This window comes from Dermacentor variabilis, chromosome 4 (genome assembly GCF_050947875.1).
Source record: "Dermacentor variabilis isolate Ectoservices chromosome 4, ASM5094787v1, whole genome shotgun sequence".
Lineage (NCBI taxonomy): Eukaryota > Metazoa > Arthropoda > Arachnida > Ixodida > Ixodidae > Dermacentor > Dermacentor variabilis.
Genome location: NC_134571.1, coordinates 64,785,028 through 64,804,422, shown reverse-complemented (window position 1 = coordinate 64,804,422; position 19,395 = coordinate 64,785,028). Strand labels below are relative to the sequence as shown.

Here is a 19,395-nt window from a genome sequence, read left to right as displayed (position 1 = left end):
GTCTCTGGGCACCATATCGTGGGCAGACACAGATAATGTGTGTGAGCTTCTCTTCTCTGTTGCATGTGTCGCACGTGGGCCTGTGGGTCATTCCAATAAGGAAAGTATATGAGTTTGTAAAAGCAACGCCTACCCACAGACAGCATGGTCTGTTCACGTCGGCGTGACCCAGGCGGCAGGTGCATCCGTATGTCCGGAGACAACGAACGCAAACGACACATGGTGAAAGCGTTCAAGTCCCACAGGGGCAAAGTACAATCACGGGTCATCAATCGCAGCCCTGCCGCAGCGTCTGTTTGCGAAAGCGAAATGAAGACTCGTTGACCACATTCTTGCGCAGATCGGGCGGCTTCGTCAGCGTGGTCGTTGCCACTGATGTTACAATGTCCTGGAAGCCATTGAAAGATTATGTTGTGTCCCATGTCATGGCTGTGATGATATATGTGTCGAATTTCTGAGGCCAGTTGTTCATTAGATCCGTAGCGCATTGGGCTTTGTATGCACCGAAGGGCGGCCTTCGAGTCACTAAAGACAGTTCAATGTTGCAGTGGTTTCCACTTAATGAAATCAAGTGGAGCACGGAGTGCCGCGACTTCTGCACCCGTCGATGTGGTCACACATGATGTTTTTAATTTGATTTCTTCACATTTTGCGGGAAGGAAGACTGCAGCAACAGAGCTGTTGAGTTTCACCGAACCATCTGTGTGGACATGCTGCGGGAAGCTGTTCACGTTGTGAATGTGTTCCAAATTTGCTTGTTTCAAATATTGCGAAGGCGCTCCGGATTTGTTTCTGATGCCTGGAATTGTCAACTGCACTTTCGGCCGGTGCAGACACCACAACGGGTAAGATAATCGTGTAGCAGGCGTAAATTGTGATGGCAAGTAGGACTGATGTCTTACAATACTTTTGACAAAAGTTGAATGTGACCTTTTTGCTGGTAGGCAAGCAAGATGTTGGGAGGGAATCCGAGTCAGGTGTGGGATGTGTGCTCTCAGGACAGACACGACTGCGTATAACTTTCAGCGTGATATCTCTCATTGCAGGAGTGCCAAAGCAGAGCTATTTTCGCCAATCCTCCCTATTTTGACAAGGCTGCTGCTGGTGTCTGCTGCTGGGTCGGTGACTGTCTCCGGAGATATACTTCAGGATATACATTCATATAAAAGTTATATGCGTGTTAAGCTTAGGTAGCAGCGAATAGTATTATTTAATCCCTGTGCACTGATCAGCAAGTCAGTGTGAGATGACGCATTTCAGTTCTGCGCAGAAAAAAATAAATTTTAACATAAACCTTCTACTTATAACGTCGGCTCATCGGTATCGCTAAAGCACACAGACCTTTTATGGGAGTTGAATTTTACTTTCCCAACATTTATTTTAATTACATGATTATTTTTTAAATTTACCCACTCGATATGCGGCCCTTGTTGGGGGCCCGTTTCCTGGCCGACCCTCCTCAATGAGGATGTGCCACCTGCTGTGACACAAAAAGTTCAGAGTGCTTAAATGTAGCTAGATAGCTAGATATTTGTCATACTTCTTTGTGCGTACATCATTCATCTTCATTGCATTCTCGACAAGCACGATACATCGCTCCCATCCTCGTCATATCGCGTGCTGGACTCGGCACACTTCGCTGCCTAATTGGATCTTGGCACTTGGGCATAGCTTGTAATAAACATGAAAAAAACTGTATGTGATTCATATTGAGACATTGGTGGTCGGTAAACAAACATTACGCGATGTTGCATGCTTCATATGATCAAAGTAAAATAAAAGCGTATGCGTCGTCGTAAGTTCCATAGAATTTTATACACACCGCTTGACGAAAACTTTGTTGCGTATAGATTCCAACATGCACGTTCGATATGCTATTTTTTTGCAATCTTGGTTTATATTTTCCGAACGGCCTGGGAAGTGTTAAGCGCTATACGATTTACACAAGAGCAAATACGGAACGAAGAAGCAGACTAAGTTTACTTTCGCGTCTGTGACGGACAGGTAGCAAGGCGCGGGAAGGGGTCCGCCGAGATCAACTCCCCGCGGCGTCGTTTACCTGGCGCCACAGCGGCGTACGAACGGCTTGGACGTGCCATCAATCATTTTGTGGTAGCGCGCAAACACACTGTAGCGCACGAGGAGCCGCATTTTCGTATTTTAAGAGGCAAGCCATTCTACGTGTTTTTTTCGGCTATCTGTAAGAGCTGGCGCACATGTAAGCCCGTCGTCTCGTCAAAAAAAAGAAAAGAACGTATATGCAGCGCTTATCCGCGTATACAGCCTCACATTTCTATTGATCTTTCTTTATCGATCTTTTTTATCGAATATATTTATTGACAGAACGCACAGTAGTATGTTACGTGTTCCTGGGGCGCCGCATTTTGTGGCGCTTGTATAGTCAAGAACAGCTAGGCTCAGGCATGCAGCCAGAATTTTTTTTCGGGGGGGTGGGGGGGCACCCCAAGGTTACATTTTTATGCAAATGCGGGGTGGGGGTACTTTTACCAGTGCAAACGTGAATAATGCCCACTATTTGCCATAGAGGCGCGTAAACCCGCTAATGGCAAAGAAAGTAAGGCGTATATCACAGGTACGCCTGTGATATACACCTTGTTTCATTTGTCCTTTGCGGCTTTACGAGCATTTATGGCGACCTGTGAGATACACCTCTCCTTGGCTTGGCAAACAAGGAGCCACATCAAGTGGACTCGCGCAAGAAATGAACGCAGGAAGGACACTGCCAAGAACAAGTAAACAAGCGAAAGCGTAAAATTTCTGGTAGCGTTTCCTGAATTAGCTCTTATAGAGAAACATACATTTGCGGAACATTCACAGTTCTTTTGGATCCCTCGTTTGCTGCTGCACCAAGTTTAATGTCAAAATCAACTAGTAATGTTGTGAATGTGTGTAATGATGCGTGGCCGCCAATCTCCTACAGCCGCGTAAAGCGCAGGACGCGGCGGTTCTGCACTGCACCCACCACGGAAGGTTAGTAAAGAACTCGCATAACTACAGTATAGGAGTGCCCGTACATCGGGCGGCTCGACTGAGAACTGTAGAAGCGTTATTCAGAACACACGCAATTGTTCTCCACTTCCGGCGGCGTTTTCTCTACTTCATTTTTAAAGAAAACATCTTCATCCATTAGTATTTCCGCAAACAACAAAAAATTTTTGCCTTTCATGCCTGTTTGGTTGTTTCCTTGGCTTTCTCCCCTTAGTATATCGCTTAATTTCCCAACTCCTTGCTACTCTTGTTCCCCGCTGCCGATTTTGCAGGAGAAGTGGTGTACAATTGGGTAAAAACCAGGCAGGGTAACGGGTGAATAAACGAGTTTAGTGGTTATTGCAGGTTATGATTGAAATTTTGAAATGATTTGCCATGGGTATTTAACGTAGATCACTCAAAAGTTATCACTGAGGCTTTTCCAGCGGTGACACCTTGAGATTGCGGAACAAACATTGAAATAGTGCGAAAGGCGAAAACATTCCGCCATTTTTTAGTGGGTAGAATATCAATATGGTTTCAAGACCTCAGTTCAGTGTCATTTCCCTTGACCCGATCAGCGACAGATTCCACGCCTCGGACATAATAGTACTGCAACTGCAGCCCAGTTTTGACAGATGAACACCTGTGACGTTTCAACATTGATTTAGCGGCGCTTTCGGAATCTGTATGAGGAGTACTCGCGTGGGCGGAAGGGGGGGGGGGAGTTAGGCCGACTAATTTTGGAGGTGGGGGCACAGACCCCCCGAACGCCCATGCCACCACTCCTCATACACTGCGAACTTCACTATTCGTCGTATTTCTCGATGCCTCATTTCCGATTCCACCAGGAAGATAGCGGAGAACTTTCACGTCATAAATATGGTGATGCCTGTTAAGCTGACCATCGATATCGTCGTCAGAAAAATAAATTCGCTATCTGTGCAGTGTTATTGATTATGACCGCCTGCTGGAAAAATGACCTGTGATATGCAATCGTTGGTTGAGGTTTATATTTAGTTCTGTTAAAATAATGCTTCCTTTACTCTCTTAAAAACCTATGTTCCTTCTTTTTCGAATAAATTATTCTTCCTCAACGCAGTGACCCAGTGGCTATGGTTTTGGGCTGCTGAGCTCGATGTCACTGCATGTAGATCGGGGCGCAACGCATAAACACGCGTTTACTTAAATTTAGGCGCCCGCTAACGAACCCCAGGCGGTCGAAATGAATTCGGGGGCCGTATAACGTAAAACTATTCCAATATGTTTTTATTCCAATGTCCTGACGTCACGTTTGCGTAACCGCCGACGCAAGCATTGGGCGATCACCCACAGGGTTGCCTGAAGAAACCAATCAAATGCTGCCCTCGTTCATAGGAGGTCACTTTTATTTGCTTGAAAAACGAATAACATTGCCTGCACTCAGTGGCTTGTCTTATCTAATTGGCTCACAAGAGGCGAGGAGCATGCTCAAGTGGAGAGCGATTCGATGGGGTCGAGCCACTGCACTGAATATCGATAACCAGATGAAGAAGGTGGTGCCGGCGTCTGCGATTGGTCCGCTTTCTCTTACTTAGCTTGCGGTGGCTCGTTGACAATCGCGGCGGCATGCAACGGAAGCTTAAGAATGACGCTAAAACGGATCCTCAGTAAAGAAGAGTTGGCAGAACGAGGTCGTAAACGTGCCGAAAGTTCTCGAAAACGTTACACGGGCGCGCAAAAAGCTTTATTACACGCAAATAAACCCATGCTCCCCTGCAGGGGCGAGTAGCCAGTGTCGGAGCATCGGCGGCAGCCATCCTTTATTCCTTTCGGAACAGGGCAGCCTTCGGCTATTCAGAAGAAAATTCAGTTTTGTTCGGCATATTAATGCAGCTTTAACGCGTACGCGTCCCTTTGACGCGGTAAATTTTTGCGGTTTTTTGACGTCGCGTGAGAGGCAGGTGAACCGGGTGCAACTCGAGAACTTTTGACCAATAGCGGAGGGCTAATGGCAAAAAGGCGTCGAATCAGAAATAACTATTTTTGTTTTGTTCGGTCAAATTATGCATATTTCAGTGTGTACACGTCGTATCATATAGCGAGCTATCGCGGTTTTTGTGACGTCACGTGATAGAGAAGTGAAGTGGGGGTGGTCCAAAAAAGTTTTTGACCAATCGTGGTGGGCTGATTGCAGAATTGGAATAGAAAAGTTTGGAATAGTTTTACGTTATAGCACCCCTGATTCCCTCACTACGACGTGCCATATGGTCAGATTGTGGTATTGGCACCTGAAACCGCAAAATTTTTAAAGTACTTTATTTTCAGGTTAGCGCTATCGTTGTGCACTTGTCTATTGTCTGTCGTTATTCACGCCCAACCCTTACCATCATAATTGCAAATTTTCGAGCGGCATCTCAAGAGCATGCTAGGTGAACTTGGGGAAAAATCAACAGAATACAGCCACTGTTCAATTCATACAGCCCAAAAGAGCTAACAGCAGCAGAAGTGCCAGACTCTTTACGTGGTTAGTGACCTCTGTCTTTCGTCCTCTTCCGCCTCTCCCAGTGTGTCTATAAGGATTCCGGAAATCCTTTGCGATATAACCGCGTAATCGTTATGAAGAAAATTACAATGAAAGAAAAACTGTTAATGCGCCACTGGGATTTGAACTTCTGACCACAGACTGGCAGTTCAGGATTCTACTTCATAGCTACGACAGTGGAGAATGCTGATCCCGCAGCGTTTCAGTGTGCCAGCAGCCAATGCCCGTTCAACATCTGCGCATTGGACACAGCTGGCGTCCGCAAGAAATTCGCCTTTTAGGGCCTACCCAGTTGCGCCAAGCGGTTCTAAACTCAATTTTCTTCTTCTACCTGTAAGGACAATGATTGATTGCGCCTGCTTCGTCTTCATTGATCTTGTTATACGAAGAATTTGGCTTCTTTTGTTTGCTCTATGGCGTTGACGTCTTCTTGTTTTTTCTTTGTTTTTTTTTTCAGGGATAGAACGAAACGTATTAACGGGGTAGCCGAAATAGGAATTTGAGAAAAGCCGAATTAATTCAGCAGTAAAAAGCGGAAGAGTTGTTTTAGCGGATACCAGTGGCTAAGTCCGAATGGCCATTCCAACACCGCTCTGTAACAATGTGAGACTTACTGCGCATTTCCCCAGCTATCGCGTCACTGCGTCACGTTATAAGGACAAATTGTCAATGTCTTTGGTAACACTTGTTTTACGAACCCTGGGAAACTAACGAATAACAAGTGAATCGCGCTCTCTCTGAATGGCAGTAACACACAGCGAACGAAGCGCACGCTGTCGCAGGCACTGCGTGTTGGTTGTCCGGAACAAAACACGAGCACCATGAAAGGCCGTCGTTCTTGGTCTGCACCCAGTACAAATATTATCATTTCGCTAGTGCTTGACATCCGTGGCCTTATAGTTTGTAGGCTAGAGCGCTGTATCTCCTGTATACCAGCCGGAATGGCTTTCTCTTTGACTCTGTCGACAGGTTTCGTAAATCAGCGTAGAAGAATAGACAGGTGGGCGAACGACGCCTCGTGGCTGAGGAGTTTAGGCGTTCAAACGTGGTCATATTGCCTTTGCCTGCCGCCAGACAGCGACAGTTTATTAGGGTCGTCACTTTGTACCGTCTTGATGTAATTTTCTTTTCGTGTATTTTGACTGTCAGTTTTTTGTGTTTTTATGCGTATTCTTCTTCTGTTACCTTTCGTTTGGTGAAGTAGCTACGGATATACTGCTTTACGCGTCTTGTGGCACTGGCTGGAAGTCTGTCGCGCAAATTTTGGGTGTTTCCATCTTCGAACTTGTGGTAAATCTTAGTCAACGGCAGCATAGATACATCTTTTTGTAAGGATCGTCAAATCAAAGCAATGAATGTGGGGAATAAAGCGGGTCTTGTTATGAGGAAGTTTTAGCTTGGGTGCTCCTATCTAAATACATGTAAAAGGAGAATTCGCTTTTCTTGACAGCCACTCCACCAAAGTTGGCGAGGTTTGTTGCATTTAAAAGAAAAACTTCACATATAGTGACTGCTTCTGTCGAGGTTTTGATTTAGATGGTCATTTTTTTAATGTAAATGAGGAATTTCATAAAACACGACTATCAAGTTTAAAGCTTTGTAACTCAGCAATGAGAAATAATACAACAATTCTGTGACTTGCATCTGATAGTACATCTAAAGCGGACAAAAGTGATGCGTTACACAACAATGTGAAAAAAATTTAGTAGTATGGAAATACAACTTTTGTACAACCCTTGTACACAACCTAACAAATTCACGTAAGGTAGAAATCGACATACAGAATTTGTCCGCCTTGAATGATGTAATATATGCCATTTACAGAACTGCGATACCGGTTTTCAAACACACACAAACACAAACAAACCGCGTACACTATGGAGCGGTAGGGGGCGGCTTCCTTAAAGACTATCGTGAAGCCCTGTAGACCGAATGAACATCAGTAACACTAGTAAGGCATTCAGCGCGGATGTTCTTTGGGAGCACCGACCTAAAGCTTTTAGTTCTAATAGTGAAAGATTGTCCCATTGGTACGGTGATTGTGCAGTCTAAATTTAGTTGCCATAGCGGTGACTAGGTATAGGTAACAGGGGGGAATGGATATATGCACTGGGCACGTGCCTTCTCTTTTTTTTTTTTTTTTGGTCGACGTGGAAGTGGCCCGCGGTGGGTCCTCCATCGTAAAGGGGGCGTCGGAGTGAGTAAAGTTCATTGCATGCCTGCCTGCTTCTTGAAGTTCCGGTTGTCATCCAATGTTCAGTCCTCTAGGTTGATAGGGATGCGATATGCGGCATGGTATGTGCTTTTCTTTACTTCAAAGCGAGAGAAAAAACAGAGCGAATTGAAAAACAAGGAGGGTAGCTAATTTACACATGGCTTACGATGTACCATAAGTAGTTTTTTATTGAAAAAGTATTACTAACATTGATGACTTGCTTGCGCCCATGAAATCGTTACTTAGCAGATGTATTATGCCAGGTTCCGCACGTTACCGCGCTTGATGAATGGTGTTCGGGCGGAGTAATCTGACAACATTTACAAGGCTAGCCCCCGTATTCCCAAACAATCCTGCACTCGAAGCCCTTCCTGCACTGAAGAAACCACTACGCTTCTGAAGAATTGCCGTGGAGATGCAATGAAGTGTTGAGTGGAAGAACGTTCCAGATTACGGGGTGGATACACCTGCAGCAAGCTTATTCACCTCCTTGTCTTGCGAAACGCGCAATAGCCTCAGGTATTCTTACGTAAACTTCTTTTTCATGACCCAAGTCAACTATGGGCGTGCGTGCCGACATGATGATTAGCAGTCGCAAACATTTATTTATTGTGTAGATCATTCAATATTACTTGAGTTATCCGCCCATTAAAATGCAGGTATATTCCCTGAGGTGCTGATTTAGGTTGCAATTCAGTTTTCATATTAACGCCAGCATTGTTGGACATGGTGAGAACCCGCCGTGGTTGCTTAGTGGCTATGGTGTTGGGCTGCTAAGCACGAGGTCGCGGGATTGATTCCCGGCCACGGTGGGCGCATGTCGATGGGGCCGAAATGCCAAAATACCCGTGTACTTAGATTTAGGTGCAGGTTAAAGGAACCTAGGTAGTCCCAATTTCCGGAATCCCCCTCTACGGCGTGCCTCATAATCGAATCGTGGTTTTGGCAGGTGTAACCCCATAATTTAATTTTTTTGGACATCGCGAAATCTATGGATAACCCAAATTGAACATTCCTTTCCTCGTTTAATTTCTTGACGGGTTCTTGCGTACAGTTTTCGAATATCACGGAGTTTATTATGCTTGTTTGCCAACCACCTTTATAAACCGGCACCTTGCACTTGGGAGAAAATATGGCAGCCTTCTAAATTTATCTAGGTAAAAACTTCATTGGTTATTCATATGCCTTCTCCCCATGCATTGCCAGTACAAAGTTTTTATGATTTCAACTGAATGGCGCACATTTTCACGTTTTACGCAAATGATTACAGTCTTTTTAAGAGCAGAATGAACGTAAAGCAAGAAAAGTACAGGGGAGGATGCGGGAAGCTTAGCTGGTTTGATGAGCTTAGGAAATTTTCAACGATTTGGTGGGGTGTACTGATGCGAAGTATATAGGGTTAACTGCATATCGTAGGCAGTGCTCTTCATAATGCAGTAGACATATTCAATCAATCAATCAATCAATCAATCAACCAATCAATCAATCAATCAATCAATCATGTTCATTTAGCTTTCCAAGGAACAACGCCAAGGTCTGAGTGCTGGCGTACGCATATATTGAAATAAAAGAAAACAACAAACAAAAACTGTGCTGGGGAATATAATGAAAAAAGCAATGAATAAATACAAGAATTGTGGAAAGACAAAGATACAACAAAGTGCATTGTAAACACAAAAGAAAAAGGAGGAAAAGGGCAGTTTGACAATGTATGAAACTATGACACAACGCAAGGCTCGGAAAGGAAGGATGAGAGCGTGTCATGAAAATATAAAGATAATGAAAATAGGCGTTATAATGACACTGTATTCTGTGGACGGTTGCGTGCTGTTAATGACAGTAAGGTACATGGAAATGCCCATGTTCTGTGGTGGTCTTGCGCTGAATACGAAGCATGGGCGCCTCTAACGTAAAGCTATTCCAATTCTGCAATCAGCCCTCCGCGATTGGTCACAATTTTTTGGACACCCCCCCCCCCACCACCCCCCCGCGATAGCTCACGAAAACCGCGATAGCTCCCCATCTGATATGACGTGTACACACTGAATATGCATCACAGGACTGAACAAAACAAAAATGGTTATTTCTGATTCGACGCCTTTTCGCAATTAGATCGCGGCTGTCGGTCAAAAGTTTTAGGGCTGCGCCCACTTCCCCGGCCTGTCGCACGGCACCAAAGTGACCTGTACGCGTTAAAGATGCATTAATATGCCGAACAAAACTGATTTTTTTTCTGAAAAGCCGCAGGCTGCCCCGTTCGGAAAGGAATAAAAGATGACTGACCGCCGATCGCTCACGCACTGACTACTCGCGCCTGCAGCAGAGCGTGGGTATATTTGCGTACAAGAAAACTTTTTGCGTGGCCGTCTAACGTTTTCGAGCATTTTCGGCACGTTTACGACCTCGTTCTGCCAACTCTTCTTTGCTGAGGATCCGTTTAACAGGATTCTTAACCTTCCGTTGCATGCTGCCGCGATTTTTAACGAGCCACCGCAAGCTAAGCGAAGAAAAGCGGACCAATGGAAGACGCCGGCACCACCCTCTTCATCCGGTCATCCATTTTCAGCGCGCTGGCTCAGCCCCATCGAATCCCTCTCCACTTGAGCGTGCTCCTCACCTCTTGTCAGCCAATTAGATAAGACGAGCCGCTCAGTGTAGGCAATGTTATTCGTTTTTAAAGTAAACAAAAGTGACCTCCAATAAATGAGAAGAGCGTTTGATTGGTCTCTTCAGACAACCGTGCGGGTCACCGCCCGATGCTTGCGTCGGCGGTTACGCAAATTTGGCGTCAGTAGATTAAAGTAAAGACGTATTGGAATAGTTTTACGTTATAGAGCCCCATGATACAACTGAAAAGTTCGGGACAGGTGAGGATACCGTGAAGGTGTTGAAGAAAAACTGAAGGTCAGCGCGATTACGTCGTGAGTGAAGTAAGGGCAATGACAATAATATAACAGTGTTAGAACGAGGTCCAATGTCACTGTTTGCAAATCTGGGATGAGATACGCTTAGAAACGTTTTCTGGGTCCGATTTATAATGTCACTGTTATATCTAGAAACGCAATTCCGGACGATCGACGCATATTCCTGTTGAGGAAGACAGATAGTTGTGTAACTTGCGTAACGGTGTAGGAGACTTGAATTCCCTCGGTAGTCTGCAAACAGAGCCAAGAGTGCGCATACCCCGCATAGCAACGCCTTTCTAGCAACACCATAGAAAGCTGTAAGGTTGCATCAAAAAGTACACTCTCAGATATTTCAGACCTTACACAACGGTACAGGATATACATAAAAAAAAAACAAATGCTTGCTGTTTTTCGTGTAAAGGTCACGATTTTGGTCTTAGTTGCGTTCAAGAAAAGAGAAGCAGGTCTGAGTGCAGGGTGCGACAGTCATCAGCAGTGCCAATTTTCTCTAAAATTTTGATGTAATCTGCATATCGAAAGAAATAAGAGTTCCGAATAATGGAAAGAATGTCACTAATAAAAATTAAAGAAAGGAATGGCCCTAATATTGATCCTCGAGGGACACTGCTAGTCGCCATGTAAAAAGAATACGTTTATCCATTGACGTTAACACAATAATAATAATAATAATAATAATAATAATAATAATAATAATAATAATAATAATAATAATAATAATAATAATAATAATAATAATAATAATAATAATAATAATAATAATAATAATAACATTATTATCAGTAATTATGTCACGTATTTGGTGGAAAGTGATTCTACCTCAAGTAGCCTTCCTTCTCAGTCTGGTAGGGTGCGTACGCTATCAGCCAAGGAATATAGACCTTGTTTTCAACTGTAAGAAGCGCCTTAAACCTGCCTATACTTGTGGCGCTGGTGGCATCTCTCTGTGGAAGCATACTTGTCCCTGTTCCTAAAAGCATCTTCAATAGTTTCCTGAAGTCTAATACGTTTCCTAGCACTTGGACGCTGGCACAGGTAAGTGCCCGTACACGAATCAGGTGCTAGAAGTGCAGTTACTATCGACCTATATCTGCCCTCCGCGCGGCGCCAAATGGTCTGAATGTGTATTGCCTTCCCTGCGTTCTGGTAGTGTTAGGAACATTTTACCAGATTACCAGCATGGCTTTGTATCAGGGCGCTCCACGACAAGGAATTTGGTCAAATTTATGACCAATGCTTCGAGTCTGGCACATAGTAGCGGCCAAATCGATGCTCTTTGACTTTTCTATTGACAACAGTGTGAACAAGAATGCACGAGAAATGTTGTGGCAGTTATTGCTCCGTAGACTGTACGACTTCTGGTGGACTAAACAATTTTTCGTTGGGCTGCTGACCACGAGGTTGCGGGATCGACTCCCGGCCACGGCGGCCTCATTTCGATTGGAGCGAAATGCGAAAACACCCGTGTACTTAGATTTAAGTGCACGTTAGAGAACCCCAGGTAGTCGAAATTTCCGGAGTCCTCCACTACGGCGTGCCTCAGAATCAGAAAGGTGTTTTGGCACGTAAAACCCCATAATTTAATTTTTTTACGATATTTCGTAGACTGAACGACTTCTCGTACTACACTTGTGTACGAGATTGCGTTCTTGCTACTGAATGAGTTTCTCGTACATCATGAACTAGTGTGTTTGTACGAGCTGGATGAATACAAGATGAACGAGCTTGTACGACCTGCAAGAGTATGAACCCTAAAAATATTGGCACCTCCTTTTCATATTACTATAGTAATGAAAATGCAGTTTTTGTAAGTGTACGACATGCGTTGTCACTTGTGCTGATCTTACTGCACTGTTCTCTTGCTGTAATGGTTTTGTCACAATTCTACAGTAAAGAGTAATTTTAGGTGAAAAAAATGTCAGCTGAAGTAATGGCTTGTATTTCGAAATAAAAGAGTATACTTTACGCAGGTCCTTTTGCACAGCCATTCAAGCTTTCATTAATAGTGATGTCCTGTGAATTTAGGCAACAGCATGTAATACATCTCAAAAGCGTTGTTTATTGGACCTTCTAATGGTACTTTGATGCACCCAGCCTGCTGGTAGATGACCAATGGAACGTTTTGCTTGAGTGAGAGCTTGCAGAGCACCTGAAGAAATAAAAAAAAGCCAACAATTTCTTTTCACTTATGCAATAAGATACCACATAGGTAAAATAATTTTCGCTATATTCACACAGGTAAGAATGCTCCAGAGTTCAGAACATACGGGATACTGAACAAAGTTTATTAAAAACAAGTGGTTTTCTGCAAAGCAATGTTCCCTGCAATGACTCATATAGGAACATGCATTACTGTGGTATAATAAGTTGTCACATTAGCAGGCCACTGAAACAAATGTTATCACAGTAAAATAAAGAAAGACAAGCACACTGTTCGATCAACAATAATTACTAGTATTGAAGCAAGAGAAGCAACAAGCCTAAAATGTCATTTAAGAAGGCAGCACAAACAGGTCAATCGAAGTAACTACAACGAAGGCGCCAAATAAGACAACGGACGAAGGAAGGAGACACGAGACAACCACGTAGGCGCAATAAAACAACGGACGAAGGAAATAGACACGAGGCAATCGCGTAGGCGCTGTTGTTGTTTTATTTCCGTCCGTTGTTTTATTTAGCGCCTTCGTTGTAATCATGCACAACCAACTCGCCCACCAGCAAGTGCTCAATCGAACTAAAGTACTTGGAAACTGCCCGTCTGCCTGCAACGCAGAAAAGCGTGGTAGTGTGGTGGCTTTCACATTGCACTGCTAGGACAAATGGCGCACAATGATATCTCGGCCACAACGCCCGCATTTCAGTGGAAGCAAAATTCAAAAATATAAGGTGCATTGGGCACACAATAAAGAATACACAGCGTCAAAAATTAATCCAGAGTCCCTTACTAAAGCGTCCCTCATAATCATATTGTGGTTTTAGCAGATAAAACGACAGAATTTGATTTACTTATAGAGCTAAGTAAAGCATTTTGATGTAGTTTGCCATGAGCTCCTCATTGCAAAGGTCACCCAAATGAACATACCTTCTTTCATCACTACCCCGGTATCACTTTACGTAAGCAATGCCTCGTGCTTCGTTGGTATAAAGGACATAGTTATCTTAGGTATGAACTTAGTAGCGGAGTTCCTCAAGGATCTGTTCTTGGCCCTTTTCTCTTACTACTGTTCATAAATGACATTTCTTTAGCAATTCGACTCTTCATTTCTTCTATATTCCAACATCTTAAACTATCAGCAGTATTCACGACTGCATGAAACTCCAAAAAAGATGTTTATCACTCTCAAATTGGTGCAGAAACAATAGCTACAAAAACTATGGTATTGAGCTATACGTGAAAACTGTACAAAGGGCAATTTTCATACATCCTATCGAATGCTCCACTGTCCAGGGTCGATGTAATGAAATATTTTGATGTGTACTTCGATAAAACGCTAACGTGTCATTTGTGCTCTTGGAATTGGTTGTCGTATATCGTATGGTTTCCACTCCCCTGTTGTCTTTCTGAAGTTGTGTTGCACTGTTTGCCTTCCACTACTAGACCATGCCTCTGTAGTTTGAGGTGGAACCTGTAAATATAATTTAGATCTCATTTAACACGTCCAGAATAAATGAGTAGCTATTTTGAAGCACCACTCTGCCGTTCTTGTTACCATAGTCCAGCCTTCTGAAATATAGCTTAACGCACACTCCTAAAATTAACCCATATATGCCTAGCGTCCTACATGTAATACACTTCTTTCATTGGCTATAACTCGTTACATTGCATATGTAAACACTTGCGGTTGGCAGCCTGTGTCCATCAGGTCATATCTCTTCCCTGTGGAAACTTTGGTGAGTGAGCTTTTAATCCTTTCTGCATAACAACCACTGCAACATCTTGGATTTTGGGACTTAGAGGAGGGCATTGCCTCATGGCAAAAAGTTACCAATAACAATTCAAATTTAATTGATTGTTGCTGAGAATGGGCTTACATGTCCCTAAGGGACAACATTCATATTCGACAAAGTATCTGTTGTTTGTATTTATACTTTCTTCACTTACAACATTTCAGTAATAGGTTGCTTAAACATCGTACCGAAGTTAAACTAACGCAACCACGAATTGTATTGGTCCTTTTAGGAACGGAGATATTTTTTGATCAAGCTATTGCAAACAAAAATCCTCCCCACTATAATATAACAGGACGTATTCATACAGACCTCTCGTTCCTCTGTAGGGTGGTTACTACTATAACTAACCGTGGGAGTGTAAAACAAGTACCCAAGAAAGAGGATGGGAAAACGGCGTCGCGGTGGCTGAATTGGTAGAGCACAGCACGCGTAATGCGAAGACGTGGGATCATTCCCCACCTGCGGCAAGTTGTGCTATGATCCACTTTCATTTCCATTAAGTTATCATATCGTTAATTCATTTAGTAAGTACAAGTAACTTATCCTGTGTTTTCCTTGGTGTCATTGTTTGTTGGCTTATTATGATATGATTAATAAATATCGGGCCTCTTGGTTAACCCACTTTCTTCTCGTTTATATATATTAAAGATTCTGCCTGTTCGGACTTATTTCAGAGTTCACTTCCTCTGTTTTGTTTATATGTAGATAATCATGCTGCATTATTCCTCCATTTCTCACCGGCCTCCTCGTTTTCTGTTTTCGTATTTGTTTCTTTACCTCACATTGTGTTGTCTGCATTTGTTTTCTCTGTACTTTTTGTCTCGCGTAGTACGTGCACCAGTACAAGGGCTCCATACATATTTCTGGGCACTATAATAAAACATTTAATGAATGCTTGATTCAAAAATCGATTGATTGATTGATTGATTTTAATTGCCCTTCCTTGGCTGCCGACGTAATCACGTAACTTCTGTTCCTTTTTAAACTCCTTCGCGATATCCTCACCCTCCCGAACTCCTTAATTGTATCGTGTTTCGTATTTCGCGCGAGAACAGCAGAGAACATAGACCTTTCCATTTTTCTGCCTTTAATCACCAACACTGAACGGCTTCCAGAATACGGAGTCTTTGTAATGCTTACCTTCGTGATCGTGATATCTTTCATAACTTCCTGTCATTGTTGTTTTCCGAGATTTCAGTTGTTTCATAGTTGTACGCATTTTTCAGCCTTTATTATCCTTCTTCTTTCATATTTACCTTGGGTTTTGTTTTGCGTAAACTGTTCATTTCATAATTGTTTTATATGCGTTCTTTTTATGTCCACCCTTCTTGTCATAACTGCTCTTTTTATATATTCATTCTTTATTTATACTAGCATGCATATTTTTGTTCTGTTTTTTTTGTGCTTTGCTGTATGCGTGCGCCAGCACTCATACAGAAAAGCATAAATTGATTGATTGATCCATAAATTGAAGCTTCATAAATTTAGCTTCATAAATTGAAGCATAAATTGATTGATTGATCCATTTATTTATTTATTTATTTATGTATTCATTGGATGTACTGATTGATTGAGTGATTAATTAATTAATTAATTAATTGGTTGATTGATTGATTGATTGATTGATTGATTGATTGATTGATTGATTGATTGATTGATTGATTGATTGATTGATTGATTGATTGATTGATTCATTCATTCATTCATTGGCTATATTTCACCGCTCTCCTAAACAACCGTATAGATTGCTTCAAATCTCGGTGGTGTAAAATATCTCCAGTAATCAGTGAGTGCTCGTGACACCAACGTTATATCTTCCTATCTGGTTTTCAGGAACTGCGCGGATGCGCATTAATAATTACAACTTCATTCTCTTTTATTATGCAAAATATATTTTCAGAGGAGTAAGTGCGCCCGCTGCATGCCTGCGTTATGTCAAAGGCGTAGAGGGACATCTCGGAGCTTTTTCCAGATAATATTAAGTGCATATAGCAATGCACTCAATACGATGAGTCATTAGTTTATCGGTGTATGCATCACATTTTCCACACCCGAGTTCCCGTTGAAACGAGAACGCGAGGACATGACGCAACTGCGTTAGCACGATGGAAAACTGTGTTTAGAGTACGCTAAACTAATTTACCAGCAGCCCACTCTTTCTCTGGGCTTTACGACTATCACCTACGCAATGACCTGGCTATTTTCGACTTCCGCCGTGGCAGGGAAGTGCAGTGGCTCGTCGGAGCAGCTCGACATGACCACTTTTACAAGTCTTGCTCTTTTTGAGGGCTCACTATAGTTCCTAGAAGACACAATCGAAGTTTTCATCGAAGTCGAACCTTTTCTTGAATAGCGAATCCCAGCAGAGTTATGAGCAGGTTACTGCGACTCTCGTAAGCGTCGCTCCTATAATATCATGACAAAGATGTTTGCACGTCCTCCAACTTGGTTTATTTATAATCAGTTTCACCTGCTTAATTTCTTTTTCGTCAGCCCGCAAGTAATCCGAGTACCTTTCTTTAGAAACCAAACAAAAAAATGCCACGTCGTACTGATAATATGGCAGCATCGAAAGCTTGAGCCATGCGGTAAAACATCTCTCAGAGGCTAAAAGCCATCAAAATCTCGGCATGAAAACTGTGGAGGTTTTGTGGATGTGCTTGCTGTACCTACATATTGGCAGGTAAAATTGGTGCTACCGGCAGAATTGTTCCTTTCTTTCTTATTCTTCTATAGTAATCGTATCGAGGGATAAACTAGTGGTATGCGCACAAGAGCATCCGCGTTTGACAAATCATGTTGCAATCATTATCTAAATTTACAAACCGAGCGGTAGGTTCCCTATAAAACTATGCGTGCGTTAATCAAGCGTTGGTGTTCGATTTTTCCCAGTTCATTTCATTAGACACAGTCACTTTCAAATTTATGTGCCGCCATGCGTTGTTAAGCAAAACGGTAAACGTGGTTCTTCACGGCTTGTAACTTCTGTTGTCAAGCTTATCGTTAACTTCATTTACTCTAACAAATGAGGAGGTAGCTAAAAATTTTCATCGTATAAGAAGAAAGACGAAACCCCTACTATTTCGTATTAACGATGCAATACCTTAGAAAAGAAGTTATAAATTTTGACTATTCAAGAAACCGAACTTTCAAATATCGTAATTGATTCCAAAAGAGAATATTTTAATGCAAATTGTTTTGACGCTGATTGTGGCATGTGCCTAGAGGTCGATCACTAGAAAGTAAAGTTATTACCAACCTGCAATACTTATCTTAAATTTATAGGCACCTTTCCTGTTTTTATTTTAGCTATTAAGTGGCTTTTTTCATTGTACACCAGTTACACGTGTGCAGTATGGGGCAGAACAATGTAAATGCTTTGAAATCAATGCGGCCAAGGATCACTGTATAATTAGCACCCGGCATACCAGTTCGAAAGATCTAACCATCCGTCCCGTCATTTATTTATTAGAAACGCGGCAGCTGCTGTAATACCTAATTCGTCCATAAATTTTGCTGAGAAATCTCTGCTCTCGTAAAATTCACGTCGGCCACTGAGCAGGACCGTTCTTTGTTTGAGCCCTGTTCACGTATATGAAAGACACATAACTAGCGCTATATATACTGATAAATGAGTTCGTAAAATGAAGGCGGTTTCCAGGTGACAAAATCGCGACATAGCGCTCCCACAGCCACACCTGTCGGGCCGCGTTAGATTCCAAGCTTGCAAGAGCAAGAAAAGAAAGCGTAACCAACGCCTGGTTTAAGCTTTAAGATATATGAAAAAATCGCTTGCAATGCGGAACTGAGGTCCTAACTTATACGTTGCCGCATAAAAATGCGAGCCGCTGACGACGACACAACTTTGCCGCTCTTGGCTTCGGTTCTTTCGAGGTTTACTTTTCACAAAACGGCCAACGCGTGATACCATGCGTGTGCAGCAGATGCGTCTTATGGGACGCCGTCCGATCCGGCGGCGAAAGTCGCGCTTAAAGCCGCCATAAAGTGCACCTTATGCGGACGTTGTATGACGCTCATGTAAATATATGGCCTATAATTCTTTGCGTATTTATTACTCAAGGCCCCGAATTTGTTTTTTTTTCTTTTTTTTGTGTCACTTCGTATGTCACACGAAACGATAAGACACACGTCGTCTTCCTTCTTTTCTCTTTTCTTTCTCGTTCCTTCATTTTCTCTTTCATTCTTATTCTTCTATTTTTGATGGAGCTTTAGTAGAAACAATTTTTACTTAGAAGCCGACCTGGCTGAAAGTCGGCTTTTTGCGGATTTGCAATTCAAAGAGCACATGGTTTTCGGGTAGGCAAAGCCTGCGTGAGACATAATGAGAAATAAATAAATGTAAAATCCAGATCACAAAAAAACGTATATATTCAATATTGCGAGAAATTTTATACTGAACCCTTCCTCTTAGGTCCCCTTCCTAACACGAAGCGAGCCTCCACTAGCCTAGCGTCACCTTTATTTTTTCCTTTCTGCTCCAACCCTACCTGCCGTTGCAATGAGCAATATGGCCTTCGATCTCTGGATTGAATTTGTCATGTGGCCTTTGGATCTAGTAGTGTAGCATTTATTGCAGTTTAATGGCAGGATTTACTAAGACGTAATAGAATCATCGCTTCATGTCGGGCTGTGGAGATGAGGCGGTGGTAGCCAGTAGAGGTCAAATTTCCTCGGCTTGCAGGAAGACAGGAAAGTGGTCGTTTACTTTCCCCATTCTCTTCGGGCCTCAAAATCTGAACTCTAACCAAAGGTTATTCACCTTTTGTCTCGGT

The 19,395-nt window shown here is 42.7% G+C and overlaps 1 protein-coding gene across 1 annotated transcript in view; it reads right to left on the bottom strand.

The window, feature by feature from the left end:
• Positions 1–268: 268 nt before the first annotated feature.
• Positions 269–19,395, bottom strand: part of LOC142578220 (uncharacterized) — a 54,428-nt gene continuing 35,301 nt past the window's right edge. Inside the window, exon 2 of the mRNA XM_075687623.1 lies at positions 269–388. Within this exon, the coding sequence (XP_075543738.1) occupies positions 269–388 (120 nt within the window). The remainder of the gene's footprint in view (positions 389–19,395) is intronic.